The following is a 21,605-nucleotide window of genomic DNA, read 5'->3' on the forward strand; positions in this document are numbered from 1 at the left end:
ATATCAAATACGATATTTTAATAAAAAAAAATATAAAATAAAAATATAACCAAATATAAAAGTTATAACCATGGTCAAGTTAAGACAAACAAAAAGCTAACACTACCATCAATGAGTATGAAAAATTAAAAATTAAAAAAATATATAAATATTGAAATAGTATAACAAAGATAACTTTATTTTGTTTATATATGATAAAATTTACAAAATAAATAAATATTTTATTATGTCTTAAATATAAGATATTTATCACTTAAAAAAATTAAAATGCAAAACTCTAAATAACAAAATTATCAACGACCAAAATGTTTAAAAGTTTATCAAAAATAAGTTTTTTAAAATATTTTATGAAGAATACTTTTTAAATAATAAAATTAATTTGATGAAAAAAAAATTATATTTTAGTTGAGAGAGAGGTAACTTATATTTAAATATCATTAGGGTTATTGAAATCTTGAATTTAAATTAAGATAACTGAAAATTGACTTATATTTAAATATTATTAATTATATTATCTATATATTATTAAAAATATTTTTACAATTGTGTTATAATATTTCAAAGTTTTATCCAAAATTTTCTTCTTCTTCTTTTTTTTTTTAAAAAAAAAAATTTCATCATTTTTTAAATTTTTAGAGGAATTAATTTCCACATATATGAGAAACGGGATATTTAATTGGGATTAGGATTATGTATATGGACTCTTTGTCTTTATAACTAAAAGAGTTGATCCTGGTCTGACTCGGTTTTTGGTTGAGACAGGGAACTGTGTCGCCCAACATAGTGCTGTCGGTTCCAGCTTCTAGGTATCCACTGCTGTATGTAGCTTATGATGGAAAACTCCTTATCCTTTTCCTGCGCATAACCTCCCTTTGCCACTTAATTAGCTCGTGAAGGTGGAGGTGGATCGACCGCCAAAAGTGACCATGAACGTGCCTAACCCTCCTACCTTTAATCCCACCTTGCCATGGGGAAAAATAGAAAATTCCTGGACCTATATACTTTTTATGAAACTTATAATACACTGTTGAACATAAGACTTTTTGAAAGAATAAGACAAAAGTAGCATAAGTAGCCTTAGGTGAATTGCTAGAATTGGTAAGAAAAATAAGTGTGAATGGAGACATAAAAAAGTAGAAAAGTAATAGTTATATGGATGGAACCCATGACAATCAGCCAGGTGCGCAAGAGTGATGGCGGTGCAGTGCACATGGGCTGATGCCACTACCCCAAGTCCTAAGATAAACTGATGAAAACTACCAGACAAACATACATGAAGGCAATGTGGGTTAAAGCATTGAAGGTTCACGGGTCATAGACTGATCATAGTTGTTTTTAGTCGTACATATAAAATAATATATATATATTTATATTTATATATACTTGTACGCATACCAACAAAACCAGCAATCAAGCACTCCTTGAAAATGAAATGACCCCACACCTTCACTAACAGTCACACCATACCATTCCAAAAGCTCATGTCTCTTTTTTCTTCTCTCTCACATGCGCTAGAGCTAGTTCGCAGCACTAGTGTTTAGAGACGAAGAGGGTGTGGTTCTCTGGGTTCATTCACTGATTTAGTGCTCCATGTTGCAGTACATCTTCTTCTTCTTCTTGTTTTTGTTGGTGGGTGGTCGTGGGCGGCTTCAGACTGGTGTGAGTGCAGACATAGAAAGTGTGAAGGTGGGTAACATTTCAAAGGTGGAAGATGCAGTGTACTTCCATGTATATTATGGGCAGACATTCAAGGTCATTAAGAATGGGGTTGATGGCAAGAGCTATCTTCTCATCCAGGTATTCTCTCTTTCTCTCTTTCTTTCTATGTATCCATCCACATAGAATGGGGAATACCAACTTTGAATTTTTTTCTTTTTCCCCCTTGGAGTCATTTTGGGGCCAAACACATGAAAAGAAGTCATTAAATGGTAGCCACACACTGATGATTGAATTAGACTTGAAGGAAAATAGATGAATTTGCCTTACAAATTCACAATAGCAGTGGATTTTCCTTTCTTAAAAAAGGTCCTTTTTTTAAGAGGATATTAATTATTATTCTGTCACTTTTTTACTATACATAAGTTCACGGGTGCACAATGTCTATTTTTCAAGTACTATTACCATTAGAGAGAAAAATGTCGTTATGAGCCCATAATTGAGTACTAGTCTGAACATGGTTCAGTCCAAAGCCCAAATCCTTTCGGGCTGTGAGCAAAACTTCCAAAAAGTATGGGCCAGCCCAACAAAAGCCAAAAATTGATTGGTAATGGAAATGGGGTTTGCAGATTTGGCCTTGGTTGGATCTAACTAAAGCCTACTTAATGGTCAGTTGCGCCTTTATAGGCAACATGTGCGTTGTATCTTTTCTTTTGGGCTAGGTTGTTGAAATACACGTTTTGGCCCAGAATTCAAAGTCATGTCGAATTCAATGAGACCAGCCCAGGTCCAAACTAAGCATGAACTCTTCATCATATATATATATATATATATATTCTGATTTTTTATTTATTTATTTTTATGAATTAGGATAATTCAAGAATGGCAGCAAGGACAAAATACTGCACAGCAAGGATCAAATCATTTGTGATTCCCTTGTCCAACTACTCTGTTGATACAGAGTATTTTCCAGGTTTGTCATCATATTATTGCCAATTATTCTTCTTGAAACGAAGCCTGCATTTGAGAGAATTAGAAATACTTTCAAAATATTTGGAAATATTTCCTTATCAGTTGTTTAACAAACTTTAAAAATTTATTTTTAAAATTTTGAAAAATCTCTTTTAAAATTTTAAAAATTATTCTATTTGAAAATAATTAAAAAAAATGACTAACAATACTTCCTAATAATGTTTAAAAGCATTTTAAACAACCATAGGAAAAGAGAAATTAAAAAAAAAATTAAAAAAATCCTATTTGTATTGTCTTTTACGTACGGCATTGGGCATACCTTAATTGGCTAAGAAAGAAATACGATGCCCAAAATATAAGCCAAGTTATTGAGAGGATTATTCTTTGCTTGTGAATTGAGTGTTTCCCACTCCCTCAAAGCCAAGAATAGAACCTCAAACACTTTACTCATGTTTATCTTTGCCTTTCGGAAAAAGCACACACACATGTTCATTGCCACCGGATGGATCCTCACAATAATAATAATAATTGTAAGGGTTCCAACAACAACTATTATTCAATGGAGCAGTGAAATATTAACATGATAGATTTAAATTATGTTTAGTATGATGGATAAGGAATGAGATATGATAAGAGAGAATACAATATGTTATATCTTACCATATGAGATAGGATAAGACGTAAAATATATATATTTCATATATCATAAATTTATTTATTATAAAATTAAATTTATGGTTAAAAAAAAGAACTAAAAAATTATTTATAAAATAATATTAATATATATATATATAAAATATTGTAATGCAATCTGTTTTTTATTTTAAATATTAAAAAATAATAAAATTTTCATTTTACAAATTAAGTAGAAACATATTCTATTAGATATATTATCTTAGGATATTATGTTCATCAAATTTAATATCCAAGGATATTCTATTCAATAAAAATTAATATCCTAACATATACATATTTTATTTTCATTTTGTTTATTTTAATGCATATTACACACAAATATGAGAAAATTATTTTGATTATTTTTTTTCTTTTAACCAAACATGATGTAAATGTTACTAAAACTTATATAGCTTTACATTCAAAATAACTAATAAACTATAAAAGACTAAGGTGTTGTTTGTTTTTTTGGCTTTTTATTGAAAGCAATTTATTTTCAGAATTTAGGTTGTTTGTTTTTTTATTTTTTAATACTTAATAGAAATAAAATATTACAAAAACAAATAACATAATATTTAATACTATTAAACATTAAGGTTCTATTTAGAATTAAGTAAAAAAACAAACACCACCTAAGAGTGTATTTGATAGTGATTCTAAAAAGTGTTTCTTATCTTTCTAATACTTGAAAAATAAAATTTTTGAAGTATTAGAAATGTTATAAACATTTCCTAAAATTACTGTCAAACACACTAAGAGCCTTTTGATAGTGATTCTAAAAAATGTTTTTAGTCTTTCTAATACTTGAATTTTTTTATCATTTAAGTGTTAAAAATGGTAGAAGCGTTTTAGTAGTAATTCTAAAAGACGTTTCTAATTTTTCTAACACTTAAATAATAAAAATTTTCAAGTATTAGAAATATTAAAAATGCTTCTTACCAAACGGGCTAAAAAATGTTTTTGGTAGTGATTATAAGATGCACTTTTAGCTTTTCTAATACTTGAAATTTTTTATTTTTCAAGTGTTAGAAGGGTTAAACACATTTCCTAGAATCACTACCAAACAAATTTTAAGAGTGCGTTTGAAAGTGATTTTAGAAAGTATTTCTATTTTTCTAATAATTGAAAGATAAAAATTTGTAAGTGTTAAAAATGTTAGAAGTGTTTCTTAGATCACAACGAAATCGAATGTGAAACGGACTGACCAAAAACCAAAGCATAAGTAATAACATAAGGCAATATTTTCCCTTCTCTATCTTTTTTTGTTTCTATTTTATTTTATCTTGTCTGACCATCTGTCTGTCTTTTGTTTTCTTTTTAAATTTCAGTTTCCTTCTTTGAGGTGAGCATCCTGGCTTTTGTAAGTTGAAATGTGGATAAAGGAGTTGGTTTGTATCCGCTCAATAGGGAGTTTGCAATGGTAAAAGGCTACTGTTTTCCGTTGGATTTATTGTCTGGATTCTTCAACAAGACACACCCCCTTTAGCTCTCTCATAATTTTGCTAACGCATGGTGTGTCTTGTTCAGGAATTGAGGCCTACAACTTCAAAACTGAACCATCTCATTTTCAATGTTTAAAATTCTATCTGGCAAAACACAGCTCTAACCGTAACCCAAAACCCCCTTTATCATCATCTTCTTGCTCTCCTTCTTCTTCTTGTCTTCTTAATATTGAGCTTTCAGATGTAACCTTGTTCTTAAAAGTATCATGGAAGCATTTTTAAGAATTATTTTTAAAAGTTGATTTTTGAAAACAATTTCTAAAAATCAGACATAGAAGTTTTTTTTTTCCTTTTTCTTTTAATGAAAAATCCCCTTATTTATTCCTATCTATTATTTTACTTTCTACTTTTTGTTCATAATATAAGTTCGGGTGACATGTGGATACACTTTTTATTTCTTATTTTTAAAAGAATTTTTTTTTACACAAAATATAGAAACTTTTAGATAAAAAGTAGAAATTTTTTATTTTCCTACTAATTTTTTACTTTTGTGAAAAATTGATTTGAACTTTCTTGATAATTTATTGTAATTCTAAAAAAAAATTGAAACAATTTAATGAATAGAAAATAAAATTGAATTTATTTATTTATTTTTGGCTCACTCTCCAAACATTCCCATGTGAAAAAGAAATGGAATGACTTATTTCTTCAATGGGGTGTCCAAAATAAGGTGGCTTTACTTGTGTGTTTGTATGCAATTGGGACAGCTCTTGGGTTCAGTGGGGAACTTGAAGGGCATGACATCAGAGTCCGTGGCTTCAGAATGCGTCTTAAAATCATACGAACAAGGAGAAATCCATATAATCAGTAAGAGTGAGCCACAGCTGCTTCACCAATTTTCAGCTCATTTTATTAGCAACACTGATCAACCACAAGCCTGCAATTTTGCTTCTTTTCTTCCTTCCGAAGAGGACACTCCCCTCCAGGTATGCCTTCCTTTGAAAAATGACAACTCTTCTCCAATTTCTATTTTAGTTGAATCCTCTCTCTCTCTCTCTCTCTCTCTCTCTCTTTCTCTCTCTCTCACCCGTCCTCAAATGTTTTCTAAACTCACCCTAAATTCAATTACTTGTTTCGTAAAGGCATCCTATTAGGGTTGGGTAGGGTACCAAAAGTAATTGTCCACACGTTGGTAAATTACTTCAAAAAAATTAATAATATGTGTGATCATTTATCCTTCATGTTATTAATGGCAGCGGGCTGAATGGATCAAATACTTGGGAGTTTTTTCAAACCTTGAGGTCAGAGCCAATGCAGTCTATGACGCGGTCAGTATGAAATTGATATTCAAATTAATATGAGGTTTTTTTTTCTTTTCTTTTTAATAACATTAAATACAATGCCATTAAAATTAAAAATAAATTTAAATATTAAATCAAAATAATTAATCTATTCTTAATCTCAATTTTTTTTCCATATTTGTCCACATCTAATAATAGTATATTTTACATGACTCATTTTTATATTTGTGGTCATTTTATGTATTTGCGGTACTTGACGTTGAACAAATAAAATAAAATTATTGCTTTAAATGAATAATAAAAAAAAACATTAGTTAAAATGAATTAGTTAAAATGAATGAAGATAAATATTAGTTAAAACTAGTAATGATTAATATGTTAATTTCATGATTTAAAATTAATTTTATTAAACAATCTTAATAAATATAGTAAAAATTACATAATAAATTTTAAATTAATAGCTTAAAAATAATTTAATTTAAAGTTAATTTTCATATTGAAGTGTTCTTCGTTCGATATTCTGCTTTCTTCTTCTTTTCCTTCAAATAAGAATTCAAAAAGCATCCCAAACTACTTAAGAAACAGATGAAAGTACAATGTCGAAAGAAGAACACTTTAATTTGAAAATCAATAAGAACTTTGAAAAACTTTCTTAATTAAATCTGGAGAAGTCACAATGGTCTCGCTTAAAACTCAGATAACTAAGACAAAGCTTCCCAGAAGTTCATAAACTTTCAAAGAGGTTCTTTGAATGCATAGTAATAAACTTGATGCACAGCTAAATTTGAAATCTAAACTTTTATTCAAAATACAAAACATACAAGAACTTTGAAAATTTGAAACTTACAATCTTTACAGAGAGCTTAACAACAGAATTTGAGAGCTTTCTTAAGTACAAGGCTATCACAGAGAGAAATCTCACTTGTTTTCTCTCTCTAAGTTTTTTCTAAAACTTCTGATGCCTTACAATGAGAAGAAAAAGCCTTTTGTAAGTTCTTGGAGATGGATTTGAAATCCATTGAAGTCCGCGGAATTGAAAAACTTTCGAATCCACCAAAAGTTGTTTGTCTTCTTGTGCATGTGTCTTTGAATTTAAAGGCGGTTTTGAAGCCCACTGTTTTGATCCACTAATTTTAAGTGTGGTTTTGATGAGTCATCAGTAGCCCACCCGGATTTGAAAATTTTGAAGTCCATAGGGGGTCATCACCAATTTCCATGGGCCTTGAGGTCTTTGAGGAATCTAAGGTCCTTTGAGAGCTTGCCACGATAGCCAAAATCTCTACAGAAGAGATCCCAAGCATTGTTGCGGATAATGTTTTTGACACGTAAGCCAAGTTGTCTCTTTTGAAGAGCTTTGAAGATGGAGTTTGAAGGAGGCTTGGATGCATCAATCCAAGGGTGCATACGGAAGTCCGTAACACATGTTTCAATTTCAAAATTGAAAACTGACAAAATAGCTTTTGAATCAATTTCTTTTTTTTTTTTTTTTGAATCCTTTTATTCAAAGGCTTTTGAAATTTTTGAAATTGATTCAAAAGCTATTTTGTTAGTTTTTTATTTTGAAATTGAATTTATCAAAGGTGATTCAAATTCTCTTCCTGGTTTTTTATCACGTGAGTTTCTACAGGGAAAATGAGCTCTCAAAAGCCCAAATCCAATTCAAAAACTACAAAAGCCTCTTATGCAATGCCTACAGTTAAACAAGAAAAACCCAATACTTAAACCTAAAATAGATTCCAAGTTCTTGGAACTATTCCTTCAAACCAAACCAAACCAACATTTGCCCAAGCAACCTCTTCCAATCAAAATCAGCAATATGTGGCTAAGGTCCATATTATGAAGGTACAAATTCTTGAACCTTATCATCTTTCATACTTAGGGAAACCAGATATTTCAAAAATCTTTCCTCATGGGAAATATTTTCTTCAAAACAACTTGGAAAAAACTCGTAAGTTTTATGAGTTTATTATAGTTGATACAGATTCTGTAGAAATTTTTCATATTAAAAATCAAACTTGTACAAATATTTTCTATTCAAAATGCAAGATTTGCAAGTTCTTTCTTCAAAAGCATGGGGTCAATCTCCTGATACTCACAAAATGTTTTCTCAAAACTTAGGCCAAAGTCATATGATTACTATGATTATATTGATGCTTGGTACTATATCTTTTTCTTTTGTCCCTTTGATTATTCTTGGTTTTTTTATTTATTTATTGGGGAGATGAAATCAAAACTCAAAATGATTTTCCAAATTGGTTCCAAGAAGGATGGTTATTTTTTGGCGCCATTAAGGACATTTTCTGTCCTCAAATTCATAAAGGATATAATAACTTCACTGAGCATGGAATTCATTTGATTCTGACTTCTTGTTCAAAAGTATTATTCTTCCTTTCAAGATTTCAAATTCCTTGGATTCTCTGCTGGGATTTTATTTTCTCATAGATGATTCCATCCCATTTTCTCACGCATTTAGCAGGGGAATTCAAAGTCAAATGGTAGTCGAATTTCTTTCCTTCGACTACAGAACAACTTTCTCATATCCGTCAATGGATATCTTCAAAAAATTCTCTTTCAAAACCAAGTCCTTTTAAAAACTACTCTTCCAATTCCAACTAATGCTTTCTTGTTATCACGAACTTCTTTTCCTTCGGATAAAGAATTCAAAAAGCATCTCAAACTGCTTAAGAAAAAAGCTTCAAAGACTTTGTCTCAATTCTTTGATTATGGATTTGATGAAGATGTTGCATTCTTTGTCTTTTTAGGGGATGTTAATAAAGACATGTGTTACGGACTTCCGTATACACCCTTGGATTGATGCATCCAAGCCTCCTTCAAACTCCGTCTTCGAAGCTCTTCAAAAAAGACAGCTTGGTTTACGTGTCAAAAACATTATCCACAACAATTCTTGGGATGATATTTTCTGTAGAGATTTTGGCTATCGTGGCAAGCTCTCAAAGAACCTCAGATTCCTCAATGACCTTAAGGCCCATGGAAACTGGTAATGACCCCCTACAAACTTAAAAATTTTCAAATCCGAGTGGGTTGTTGATGACTCATCAAAACCACTCTTAAAATCAGTGGATCAAAAGGGTGGGCTTCAAAACTGCCTTCAAATTCAAAGACACTTGCACAAGAAGACAAACAACTTTCGATGGATTCAAAAGTTTTTCAATTCCATGGACTTCAAAGGATATCAAATCCGTCTCCAAGAGCTTATAAAAGGCTCTCTCTTCTCATTGTAAGGCATCGAAAGTTTTAGAAAAAACTTAGAGAGAGAAAACAACTGAGATTTCTCTTGTGATAGCCTTGTACTTAAGAAAGCTCTCAAATTCTATTGTAAAGCTCTCTGCAAAGATTGTAAGTTTCAAAATGTCAAAGTTCTTGTATATTTTGTATTTTGAATGAAAGTTTGTATTTCAAATTTAACTATGCATCAAGTTTATTACTATTCATTCAAAGAACCTCTTTGAAAGTTTATGAACTTTCGAGAAGTTTTGTCTTAGTTATCTGGGTTTTAAGTGAGACCATTGTGACTTCTCCAGATTTAACTAGGAGATTTCTTCAAAGTTCTTATTGATTTTCAGATTGAAGTGTTCTTCTTTTGACTTTCTGTTTTCATCTATTGATCCTATTGTATTTGGTATCAGAGCAAAAAATAGTTAGTTTTCAAATTTAATTTGCCATTTCATTTGATGATTATTTGCTTAAATCTCAATTGCTTAGTGTTGGTCAACCCTTGTATCCGTTGGTAAGCCGTTATAGCCATGGTGGCGTTTAGGTGTTCCCGATGGTGGTATCACTAAGTTGCCCAGGATTTGAACAAAGAAACCATAGGACAAAAATGTCAAATTTGTTTGGAAAATCTTTATAGAAGTAGCTCTCATCGTAATATGAGTAGGATGGAACATCATCTCAAAATGTTAGAAGAAAATACTTCAAAATTTGATAATCAATTGAATGTATCAATTGATACTTTGGAACAATATATCAAAAATTAGGAAATGCCCGAACAAAATATCAAAGATATTTATCAAATAGGAACTTTCAAATTTAGATCACCATATAAGATCAAGGTGTCAGAAAACACACATTCTATAGGATCAAAAACTGAAATTATAGAACTCCTTAACCCTAGAGACATCAAACAATTAAGAGATCAAGCTTACAAAATCCTCCATATAGGAGCCATACAGGTGGCAGTCAAACCCTTAACCTGAATTGGGTTAAACAAGCCAATTTGTGTTTGCTGTAAAGATGCGAGACACAATAACTTCGATGATTCCTTGTTAAGAGTCATGGAATCAAACATAGCACATGGCCTTATTTATTTTAACTGTCTTCTAGACCTAGAGTTAAGTTGTATAAATGATATGTCTATACATAAAGCTCTAACTTTAAATGTTCAAACCAAGGGTTATGATATGGACCTTAGAGCAAAAAACATTCTTATAGTATATAGAATATATTATAAGGTCATAACCACTTCAGTAAATGCTAAATGTTTATTGAAGTCTCCAAAAGGGAAAACCCTTTTATTCCAAGCCAATGAGGAACATTCCTCAGTTATGACCCTTGAAGAGATCCCTTGGGAATCTCTAACTCATTCAAATACTTGGAATTTCACCCAACTAGCCCTTCCAAAACCTATTCAAAATAGGAAACCTCTCTTTATCATGCAAGATGATAAAGGGAATGTCACCATTCAATTTCCAAAAAGAGAAGAAAGAAAGAGTAGTAGAATCTCTACTCAAGGAAGTAGAACTTCCTCTCTTCCTAGACAATCTTTTGAGATAAATTCTAGAAGAACTTCAGTCAAATTAGACAATGTTGACTTCACTCCTAACATTCCTCAACCCAGGTATGTTACACAGGAGTCACCTCCAACCTCTCCAACCCTTTCCCAAATGATGTCGAATGAACCAAACTAGTTAATGGTTATAGATAGTACTGAACCCTTTCAAATAGATAAGGAATACCTTAGCAAAGAGATGCACCTTTCAAAACATGATTTAAAGAGAAAATGGTTTTTCTCTACCAAACTCACTACTCAAACTAAACATGAGTTTAGAAATGAATAGTATAAGTGTATGGAAAGAAATAGGATAGACATTCCTATGTTCACATACCTTGAAATATATGCCTCAAATAACAATATTGACTACCCTTTCCTAGAGGTCAATATGTTTCAAAAAGGACAAATTTGGAAAATTATGTCCAACAAACCAATAGTTTCAAATCATCCTCTTTTAGAAGAAGTCCATATAACTGTTCAAAATACTGAAATAATAGTCTTTCCGTTCAAAACAATAAATCCCAAAGATAGTGAAGGGCGAACAACAACCTTAAAAGATTATAAAAACCTTCAACAACAAAATAATTTTACAAATCAAATTCTAGGAACTCTCTCTTCTCAACTTGATAGGATTTAAGACTACTAGAAGACCATCAAATATCTCGTCAAATCGTTACTCATCACTTTTTAGATAGACATCTAGATAAGAATCGTCCAATTTTCAAACCCGCGGAAGTAGGGAATATGACACTTAACCTCTTAAACAATAATAATGATTTAATTCAAACTTTAACAAAGAAAATTTAACAATTAGATCTTTCAAACAAAGCGTCAACCTCAAATACAAAGTCTGTTAATGTTATAACATAAATTACTCTAGCAAATGTGGATCAAATACAAACTATATTTCAAGAATAAGACCCTTAAATAAATAGGATTGCTCATAACTTCAAACAGAAAACCAAAACTAGGAATTATTATCCTAGACCAACTCCTCCTGATCTTCAATATGAAAAAAGAAGCCAAATAGTCCAATCAAAGTATGATGGAGATGACATCTATGAATGGAACATAGATGGAGTAAGTGATCATCAAGTCTTGAATATTCTTCAAGAAATGATCATGGCCTCTATAGCCTATAAATATAGAGGAAACTCTTACCACAGGATTTGTGTACACCTAATAGCAAGATTCATAGGCCAGCTCAAAGAATGGTAGGACAATGCTCTCACCGAAGAAGAAAAAAATCTTTATTCAAACCAGCTTAGATAAAAGTGGAAACCAATATTTGGTTCATACCTTAGTTTTCGTTGTAACCAAACATTTCCTTGGAGATCCAATTGCTTTCCAAGCTCGTACCTCAAAAATCCTTCAAAACATCAGATATAGAAAATTGAGCGACTATAGATGGTATAAAGAGGTATACTTTGCTAAAGTCCACTCAAGAACTGATGTCAACCAACCCTATTGTAAAGAAAGATTCCTTAATGGGTTGCCAAAATCCTTTAGTCAAAGAGTCCAAATGAGAATCAAAGAGATGTACAATGGTATTATCCCTTATGATTCCTTGACCTATGGTCAATTAGCAAACTTCGTCAGTCAAGAAGTATAAAATCTTTGTTCCTTGATCAAGGTTAATGCTACCCTAAAAAAAGATCTTAGAACATCAAAGAAAGAGTTAGTGTTCAATATGGGTATGATAATCCTCTCTCTCCTTCAGCCAAACAGGAAAAATACTATAGACCTAAGAAGAAAAGGTTAAATAAAAAATATTCAAACTTCAAAGAAGAATCCTTTTATAGGAAACCTAAACACAAGAAACACTCAAATAAAAAATATCAAAATTTTCTTTTAAAAAATAAAATAGATAAAGAAGATATGAAATGTTTCAAATGCGGCAAAAAATGACATATTGCTCCAAATTGCAAAATCAAAGAAATAATTACAGATTTAGATACAGGAAAACGCCTAAAACAACAAATGATTAACTTAATCAAAACAAAGTCACAATCAGAGTCATCTAGTCAAACTTCAGTAGAGTCATCTAGTGATGATCAACTTCTTCTGATTGAAGAAAGTTCTTCAAATGAGTATTCTCAGTCATCTTGTGATTGTTTAGAAAATTGTCTGTCATATCAAACAAGTTAATGTAATAACTAGTGATCAAAATTCCTAATAGAACTAATTGAAAAAAATTCCTGACCAAAGTCTTCAAAAAGAATATTTCAAAAAATATTTAGAAATCCAAAAGCAAAGTAATGAAAGAAATCTAGAAAATACAAATCAATACAACCTAAAATTGTGTTAGATCAATTTTCTAAGCAACCCAAACCTATAGGGATTCAAGACCTTCAAAATGAGATAAGCCAAATAAAATTTCAAATCAATACCATGTTAATTCAAAATCAAGATTTAGAAACAAGACTAAAAGTCTTAGAACAAGGAAAAATTCAAACTTCAGAAAATACAGAAGATAAACAATTAGAAGAAGGATAATCTTCTCAATTGTTTGTAAATACTATAACTAAAATGATAACTCAAAAATGGCACATCAAAGCAAAACTTTTTATCAAACCTGATTTTTCAAAAGAATTTGTTGCATTATTTGATTCTGGTGTTGATATAAATTGGTTATAGGATGGATTAATCCCTACTGTATACTTCGAAAAAAAATTCAAAGTGTTGTTAGTGCAAACACTAAACCTTTACAGATAGATTACAAAGTTTCAAATGTTCATATTTGTAATAAGAATATTTATTTCAAGACTTCTCTTTTACTTGTCAAAGACATAAATAAAGAGATAATCTTAGGAATACCCTTCCTTGCTCTACTCTATCCTTTTAGAGTAGATGAAGAAGGACTTAAAACAGTTTATAAAGGTCAAGAAATTTGTTTCAAATTTATTAGCTCTTTAAAAATGAAAGAACTAAATATTCTTGAAGATAATGAAGTAAATCTAATTCAAAAGAAGAAACAACATATCAAATTTATAAGCAAATAATTATATTACTAAAGAATGGAAGAAAGTATTTTACAAAAGGATATTCAAACAGGAATTGAAAAAATTAAAAATAAAATTGAAACAGATTTATGTTCTTCTGTTCCCAATGTCTTTTGGAATATAAAGCAACATAAAGTTTCCTTGCCATATATTGATGGATTTGATGACAGTCAAATTGCCACTAAAGCAAGACCAATTCAAATGAATGCTCAATTACTTGAGCATTGCAAATAGGAAATAAAATATTTACTTGATAAAAATCTTATTAGAAAAAGTCACTCTCCTTGGACTTGTGTCGCTTTCTATGTTAAAAAAACTTCACAAATTGAAAGAGGTGTTCCTAGACTTGTTGTTAATTACAAGTCTTTGAATAAGGTTCTCAAATGGATAAGGTATCCAATACCTAATAAGAGAGACCTTATAGGACATCTCTATAATGCTTCAATTTTCTCAAATTTGCTAACCCATTAAGGAATTTTTCTTTCCAATAGGGTTGGTTGACATCAGTTCTTGAGTGGATTTTAGAAAAGTATACCTCTTTATACCATCTATAGTCGCTCAATTTTCTATATCTGATGTTTGGAAGGATTTCTGAGGTACAAGCTTGGAAAACAATTGGATCTCTAAGGAAATGTTTGGTTATAGTGAAAACTAAGGTGTGAACTGAATTTTGGTTTCCACTTTCATTTAAGCTGGTTTGAATAAAGGTTGTTCCTTCTTCAGTGAGAGCATTGTCCCACCATTCTTTGAGCTGGCCTGTGAATCCTGCCATCAGGTGTACACAGATCATGTGGTCAGAGTTTCCTCTAGGTTTATAGGTTGTAGAGGCCATGATCATTTCTTGAAGAATATTCAAGACTTGATGATCACTTACTCCATCTATGTTCCATTTATAGATGTCATCTCCGTCATACTTTGATTGGACTATTTGGCTTCTTTTTTCATATTGAAGATTAGGAGGAGTTGGTTTAATATAATAATTCCTAGTTTTGGTTTGCTATTTGAAGTTATGAGCAATCCTATTTATTTGAGGGTCCTGTTCCTCAAATATAGTTTGTATTTGATCCACATTTGTTGGAGTCATTTATGTTATAACATTAACAGACTTTGTATTTAAGGTTGACGCTTTGTTTGAAAGATCTAATTGTTCAATTTTCTTTGTTAAAGTTTGAATTAAATCATTATTATTGTTTGAGGGATTAAGTGTCATATTCCTTACTTCCATGGGTTTGAAAATTGGACGATTCTTATCTAGATGTCTATCTAAAAAGTGAGGAGTAACGATTTGACGAGATATTTGATGGTATTCTAGTTTGTCTTTGATTCTGTCAAGTTGAGAGGAGAGAGTTCCTAGAATTCGATTTGTAAAATTATTTTATTGTTGAAGGTTTTTACAGTCTTTTAAGGTTGTTGTTCGTCCTTCATTATCTTTGGGATTTATTGTTTTGAACGAAGAGGCTATTATTTCAGTATTTTGAGAAATTATATGGACTTCTTCTAAAGGAGGATGATTTGAAACTATTGTTTTGTTGGACATAGTTTTCCAAATTTGTCATTTTTGAAACATATTGACTTCTAGGAAAGGGTAGTCAATATTGTTATTTGAGGCATACATACATTTCAAGGTATGTGAAGATAGGAATATCTATCCTATTTCTTTCCATACACTTATACTATTCATCTCTAAACTCATGTCTAGTTTGAGTAGTGAGTTTGGTAGAGAAAAACCATTTTCTCTTTAAATCATGTTTTGAAAGGCACATCTCTTTGCTAAGGTATTCCTTATCTATTTGAAAGGGTTTGGTACTATGTATAACCATTAACTAGTTTGGTTCATCCTACATCATTTGGGAAGGGATTGGAGAGGTTGGAGGTGACTCCTGTGTAACATACATGGGTTAAGGAATGTTAGGAGTGAAGTCAACATTGTCTAATTTAACTAAAGATCTTTGAGAATTTATCTCAAAATATTGTCTAGGAGGAGAGGAAGTTATACTTTTTTTAGTAGAGATTCTACTACTCGTTCCTTCTTCTCTTTTTGGAAATTGAATGGTGACATTCCCTTTATCATCTTGCATGATAAAGAGAGGTTTCCTATTTTGAACAGGTTTTGGAAGGGCTAGCTAGGTGAAATTCCAAGTATTTGAATGAGTTAGAGATTCCCAACGGATCTCTTCAGGGGTCATAATTGAGGAATGTTCCTCATTGGCTTGGAATAAAAGGGTTTTCCCTTTTGGAGACTTCAGTAAACATTTAGCATTTACTAAAGTGGTCATGGCCTTATAGTATATTCTATATACTATAAGAATGTTTTTTGCTCTAGGGTTCATATCATAACCCTTGGTTTGAACATTTAAAGTTAGAGCTTTATGAATAAAAATAAACTTTAGTTAAAATGAATGAAGATAAATATTAGCTAAAGCTAGTAATGATTAATATGTTAATTTCATGATTTAAAATAAATTTTAAATTAACTTTATTAAAAAATCTTAATAAATATAGTAAAAATTAAATAATAAATTTTAAACTAATAACTTAAAAATAATTTAATTTAAAGTTAATTTAAGTCATTAAGTAATATTAATTATTAAATTTGACCAAATGTTATATAAAAGTTTTAAGATCAAAATATGATTTTTAATATTTTAGTGTAAACATACACAAACTTAGTGGGTATTTAGTAAATTAATATAATAACTTAAGGTGACTTAATAACTTAATGTAACTTATTAAGTATCTTTGGTAAAATAACTTAATGATATGACTTACAGTAAAAAAACAACTTTAAGTAATAAGTAAAACCAAATAATTTATTTTTAAGTCTATATCTTTATTTTATCATTTTACCCAATTTGTCTTAATTACTTGCACGATCTCCTTTACTACTCTACACCTCCACTATTACTTTGAGCTCATTTACCCTAATTATAATTTATAAATATAAATATGTCAATTTGATTATTTAAAATATATTTTAAGTTAATTTTATCAAATAACCTTAATACTTAAAATAAGAATTAAGTAATAAGCATTAATTTTACCAAACACCTTTAGTCACGATAATAAGGACATGTTTGAATCATGAGTTTCCCTTTTCTCATAAATATTTAATTAATGAAGAGATGCCCATTGTATGCATGCAAATTAAATAAATGAGTTAAGACGTTTATAAATTTATTATATTTTATTATTTATTTTGCAGGTTCTTGGCTCATTCATTTGGTTTATTTATAAGATTTTACTTAGAAATTTATAGTAATTTATGATTCATTTTGCAGGTTAAAGAGAATTATATGTGCTTGACTAAAGTTGCTGCAAACAAGAGTGCCGCAGCATCATTCAAGCCAATAGTTGCATGGATGAATTATAACGATGTTAGTATGACAAATATTAAACAAGCATTTAGAAAATATTATCTAATCATTTCTTTTCTCATATGTTGTTAGACCATGTTTGGTGCAACAAACCTTTGACAAAAGGAAAAATAAAGACTAAAACTTTATTTAGATATCCATGAGAAATTAAGTTGAGGGCAACAAATAAATTAAATTTTTAAGTATGTATTTTTTCCAAACCTATTGTTATCAATAGGTTCAATTTAATTATATTGGTTGATATCAACAAGTTATTTTTAACTTAATAAAAAAATATAAATATTTTGACTTTTTCTATTCAACTAAAAAATAAATACCACTACATATGTGATTTATTGTATTACTCATTACATCTTACTTTCTTTTTTGTAGGGTGTCTGGTCTTTTACAAAGGACACATACAAGCTAAAGGTAAGAAATTAATTTTGAAATGGATATGAATGTGTTGGATTAAAGGAATGAAAATATCAGTAATATGGTATCCAACTATTTTTTTTTCCTTTTTAAATAAAGGAACACTATAAATTCATAATTTATTTTTGCTAATTGATTTTTCAAGTGCTTATTAAGGTGGCAAGCTTAAAAAAAAGGGGAAAAAAAATACAAATATGAATAATAATAAAAAAATTATATTATAAGATCCGAGAAGTTATGCTTCTCATTCCTTGTAGCAAATGAGATAAAATCCTTTAACTTTGCTAATTGATTTTCCAATTTCCTTTTTTGGTTTCATTGATTTAGTTATATTTTGCTAAACTTGGGAACAGTATGTGGAAGATGCAGGTGGGGAGAATGTGGATGCCTCCATCAACAAAATTACCTATAACATTTCTAATCCTGATGATTTGGACGAACTGCATGCCATATTATGTGTAAGTTCAATTAAAGAAATCATTAGATTATATACATGTAGATATGAAACATATATAAATTTCATAAATGCATCATTACACATGCATTCTCTCATACAAGATATTCTTTATGCATATTAGGAGTTGAAAATAGGTCATTGATAAATGAATTTGAGTTTGGAGAGTAATTTTAGGAGGGTTAGAAGCATTTCCTAACATTTTGACACCCTTTGCTTATAATGATCAAGGATTTGACAAAATTTCAAAAATTACTTTTAAAAATCTAAAAAATCACTTGAAATGATTCTTCTATCAATACTTTTTACTTAAAGTGTAATACATTATTTAAAACGTAGTCATAAGTACTTCTGATTTATATCCTAATAATATATGATTCTCTAGAAATTAAAGTATATATAATAGAAGTGTTAACGATAAAAACACCATACCATAAAAGTGCCAAGTGAACCTTGGTTATTTATCTAGATTTTTTTTAGATGAATGTCACCATAATAGATCTTTTTCGATAAATTGTAGTACTTATAATTTTTAAACAATGTTTGGTAAGTTGGAACTCTTGATTTAGAACCCGTTTAATAGTGATTTTAGGAAGCACTTCTAACATTTTTAACACTTGAAATTTTGTATCATTCAAGTGTTAGAAAGAATATAAACATTTTCTAGAATCACTACCAATTGCACTATAAATTTTATTATGCTTTAAGTACAAGTACTTTAGGAATTTAATAGAACCTATAACAATCACAATTCATACAAGTAGAGATGTTAGGGCCCTTTGTCACAAAAATGATAACCTTATCATTTATGCCTTCTTTTTACTCCAAGAAGATGGAGGGTAAGAAATATATTGTTTCCCCAATGTTGTTCTTTTTGTAGAAATAGTCTTGATCAAATTTCACATCTGTATGCAGTCAACTGTGGATGTGGTGATTGATGAAAGTTACACTTCTGATCCTGTGGGCTACAATGTCTCCACCTTCCTCCAAACTATAAATGTTGAAGAGTACTCTTGTTTCACTTTTCTCACAAACAAAAGCTTATGGAGATACGATAAAAGAATCCAAAACTCAACCACTATAGGTAAGTTCTTTGACATCATGCATGCTTAATCATTTTCACTACATTCATCACTTCTAACCATTAGAGTAATTATATATTTTCGAGATCAATTATATATCTACTATCTTCACTAATGTCTTTCATGCATTTAGAAAAATGGTAGGGTATTGGTTTAATTTTAGGATATGTTTGTTGAACTACCAATTTTTTTAAAAGTTTAAGTTTGTAGGATTTGAGCTCAATATGTATATCATACTCCTTAACACCTTCTTTCACATGGAGAGGGACAGATTTGGATTTATATCCCATAGATTTTCCTAAAAGCTTCAACTTGTAGGATTTTGGCTCAACAGGTTTATCATGTTCCTCAACACCTTTTCACATGGGAAGAAAGATAGATTTGGATTCATATTCAATAGATAGAGAGAACTTTGAATTTATATCTAATAAATAAATAGGGGAAATGCAAATTGCAGAGAAAGGGCTCAAACCTGTGACTTCTAGTCAAACTAAACTTTAATACCATGTTGAACTACTAATTTTCTTAAAAGATTAAACTTACAGGGTTTGGGCTCAATTAATGGAGATGAATTCCAAATGTAAAAGATAGATCAAAATCTTGGTAGATTAGGTTTTGATTTTGATGATAACAATTTTATTTTTATTTTTTTTAAAAAAAACAATCAAAACACAATAATGAATGAATTATCAATCTCTATTTTAGTAGTTCAAATATGCATGAATTTATTTTAGAATAAAAAAGAATAACAATAATCTTTGCTTCGTTTCATTTTATTTAATCACACCACTTCAAAGAAAAAATGTGTTTTTGTTCATCATTTTCCTTTTTTATACTACCATGGTCTTGGTATTGTTTTAATTAAGCTCTAGAGATGATGGTTGTATTGATTTTTCTGTGATTTCTTTTTGTATAATTCTCCCATTTCAGACTGGTTTGATGGAGCCATTTCGCAGCCTCAACTAGTTTTAGCAGATCTAGTTGAAGCTTTGTTTCCAACAGGAAGTTATACAACAACATACCTGAGGAATCTTGCAAAGGTTCGATTGCTCTATATACCATCTTTAATCGAAACTCTATACATACAAAAGTTTATTTATACATATAGGTATATAGTACTAATTAATTTTCTATTTGACTATGCAGGAAGAAGGTGTCATTAATATCAAATCTGAGATGTGTGACAGAGATAGTTCCACTGCTATGGAACCCACAATTCTAGCTTGCCAATTATAATATTTTTTATTATTGATTTGTCTAAAATTTATAGAAAAGGTTTGATTTTTTTTTTCTTCTGATTTTCAGGTTAATTACTACATATATGTGTGTGTAATCGGCATTTTGTCATGCTCTTTGGGATGTTTCATTTTTTTTTTCTTTTTTGGCTTTAATCATACATTTATCAATCATTTTCAAGCTATAATCTATATATCGTTGACATATACCTCTTATAAATACTAATTAAATTTAGCCTATTCAATCAATGTGGGCAATAGATTTTAGACTTGTGTGGCGTAGTTTCATTTTGAATGACAATTTTGGTTTAAAGAAAAAATAACTTTCATTTCAAAATTAGAAGGAATAAGACTTTTGAAGAGGCTTCAATTTAATTGTAACTCATCAGAAGCCAATTTCTTCCTTCAAATTTAAGGATTTAGGGTGCGGATGCCTCTTTTGATTTAGCCACTCCAATTCAAATTTTACGTTTTCAAAGAATTTCCAATATTATACAAGTTTGTCTCGACAAAATCCTAACAATATGTTTAGCTACTTAACCCTAACCAAATTACTTGAAGAAAAGGAAAAGAATTATGCTTTGCAACTATCATCTTACCTCATATAATTGTTAGCTAATTGATATCCAACCAAACCAATTTATATTTTTTTTTTCACCTACAAAAATTATAGGGATTTGGAGTTTGTGGAATCACTAGATCATTTGAAGTCCAAACAACACAAAGAGTATATACTATAAGAAATTTCAAAATAACAGTTGAATTTTCTATAAATATTTGTGAAAAAGTGAATATCCAATAGGCTAATATCTAGATTTATTCTTAATAGCCCAAAACTTGAAAATTTTAATTCAATTTATTTCTATGAGAGAGTCGAAATTATTAAAAGTAATTCCAATACACAAGACACGATATTTTTTATGTGGAAAACCTTTATACAAAGCAAAGAGATAAAAAACCACGAGATCAATAATCAACTATCTGAGAAAGTAGTATACATAATTATCTAACAAATGCTACCCTTAGACTTAATCTCTAAAGCCTATACTACAATCCATGTTTGTGATGTAGCACCTTATATGCTCCCTTGGATCTTGCCTTAACGCCTTAGGGATGTAGATTTCTTTCACAATCCGACATAAATACGAAAACTTCTTTGAGAGTTATAAAGAATGGGAAGACAAACTAGGTTTTTTAAATATTTGT

General features: G+C 29.9%; 1 protein-coding gene across 1 annotated transcript; it reads left to right on the forward strand.

Moving 5' to 3' along the window:
- Window positions 1-1,347: 1,347 nt before the first annotated feature.
- On the forward strand, window positions 1,348-20,606 carry LOC100247879 (uncharacterized). Its single transcript, XM_002267567.4, has 11 exons — window positions 1,348-1,797; window positions 2,527-2,629; window positions 4,632-4,645; window positions 5,513-5,731; window positions 6,002-6,073; window positions 17,119-17,214; window positions 17,587-17,625; window positions 17,982-18,086; window positions 18,998-19,166; window positions 20,095-20,204; window positions 20,311-20,606. The coding sequence occupies exons 1-11, from the start codon at window positions 1,591-1,593 to the stop codon at window positions 20,398-20,400; spliced, it is 1,224 nt and encodes a 407-aa protein (XP_002267603.1). The 5' UTR covers window positions 1,348-1,590; the 3' UTR covers window positions 20,401-20,606.
- The last annotated feature ends 999 nt before the right edge of the window (window positions 20,607-21,605 follow it).

This window comes from Vitis vinifera, chromosome 4 (genome assembly GCF_030704535.1).
Source record: "Vitis vinifera cultivar Pinot Noir 40024 chromosome 4, ASM3070453v1".
NCBI lineage: Eukaryota > Viridiplantae > Streptophyta > Magnoliopsida > Vitales > Vitaceae > Vitis > Vitis vinifera.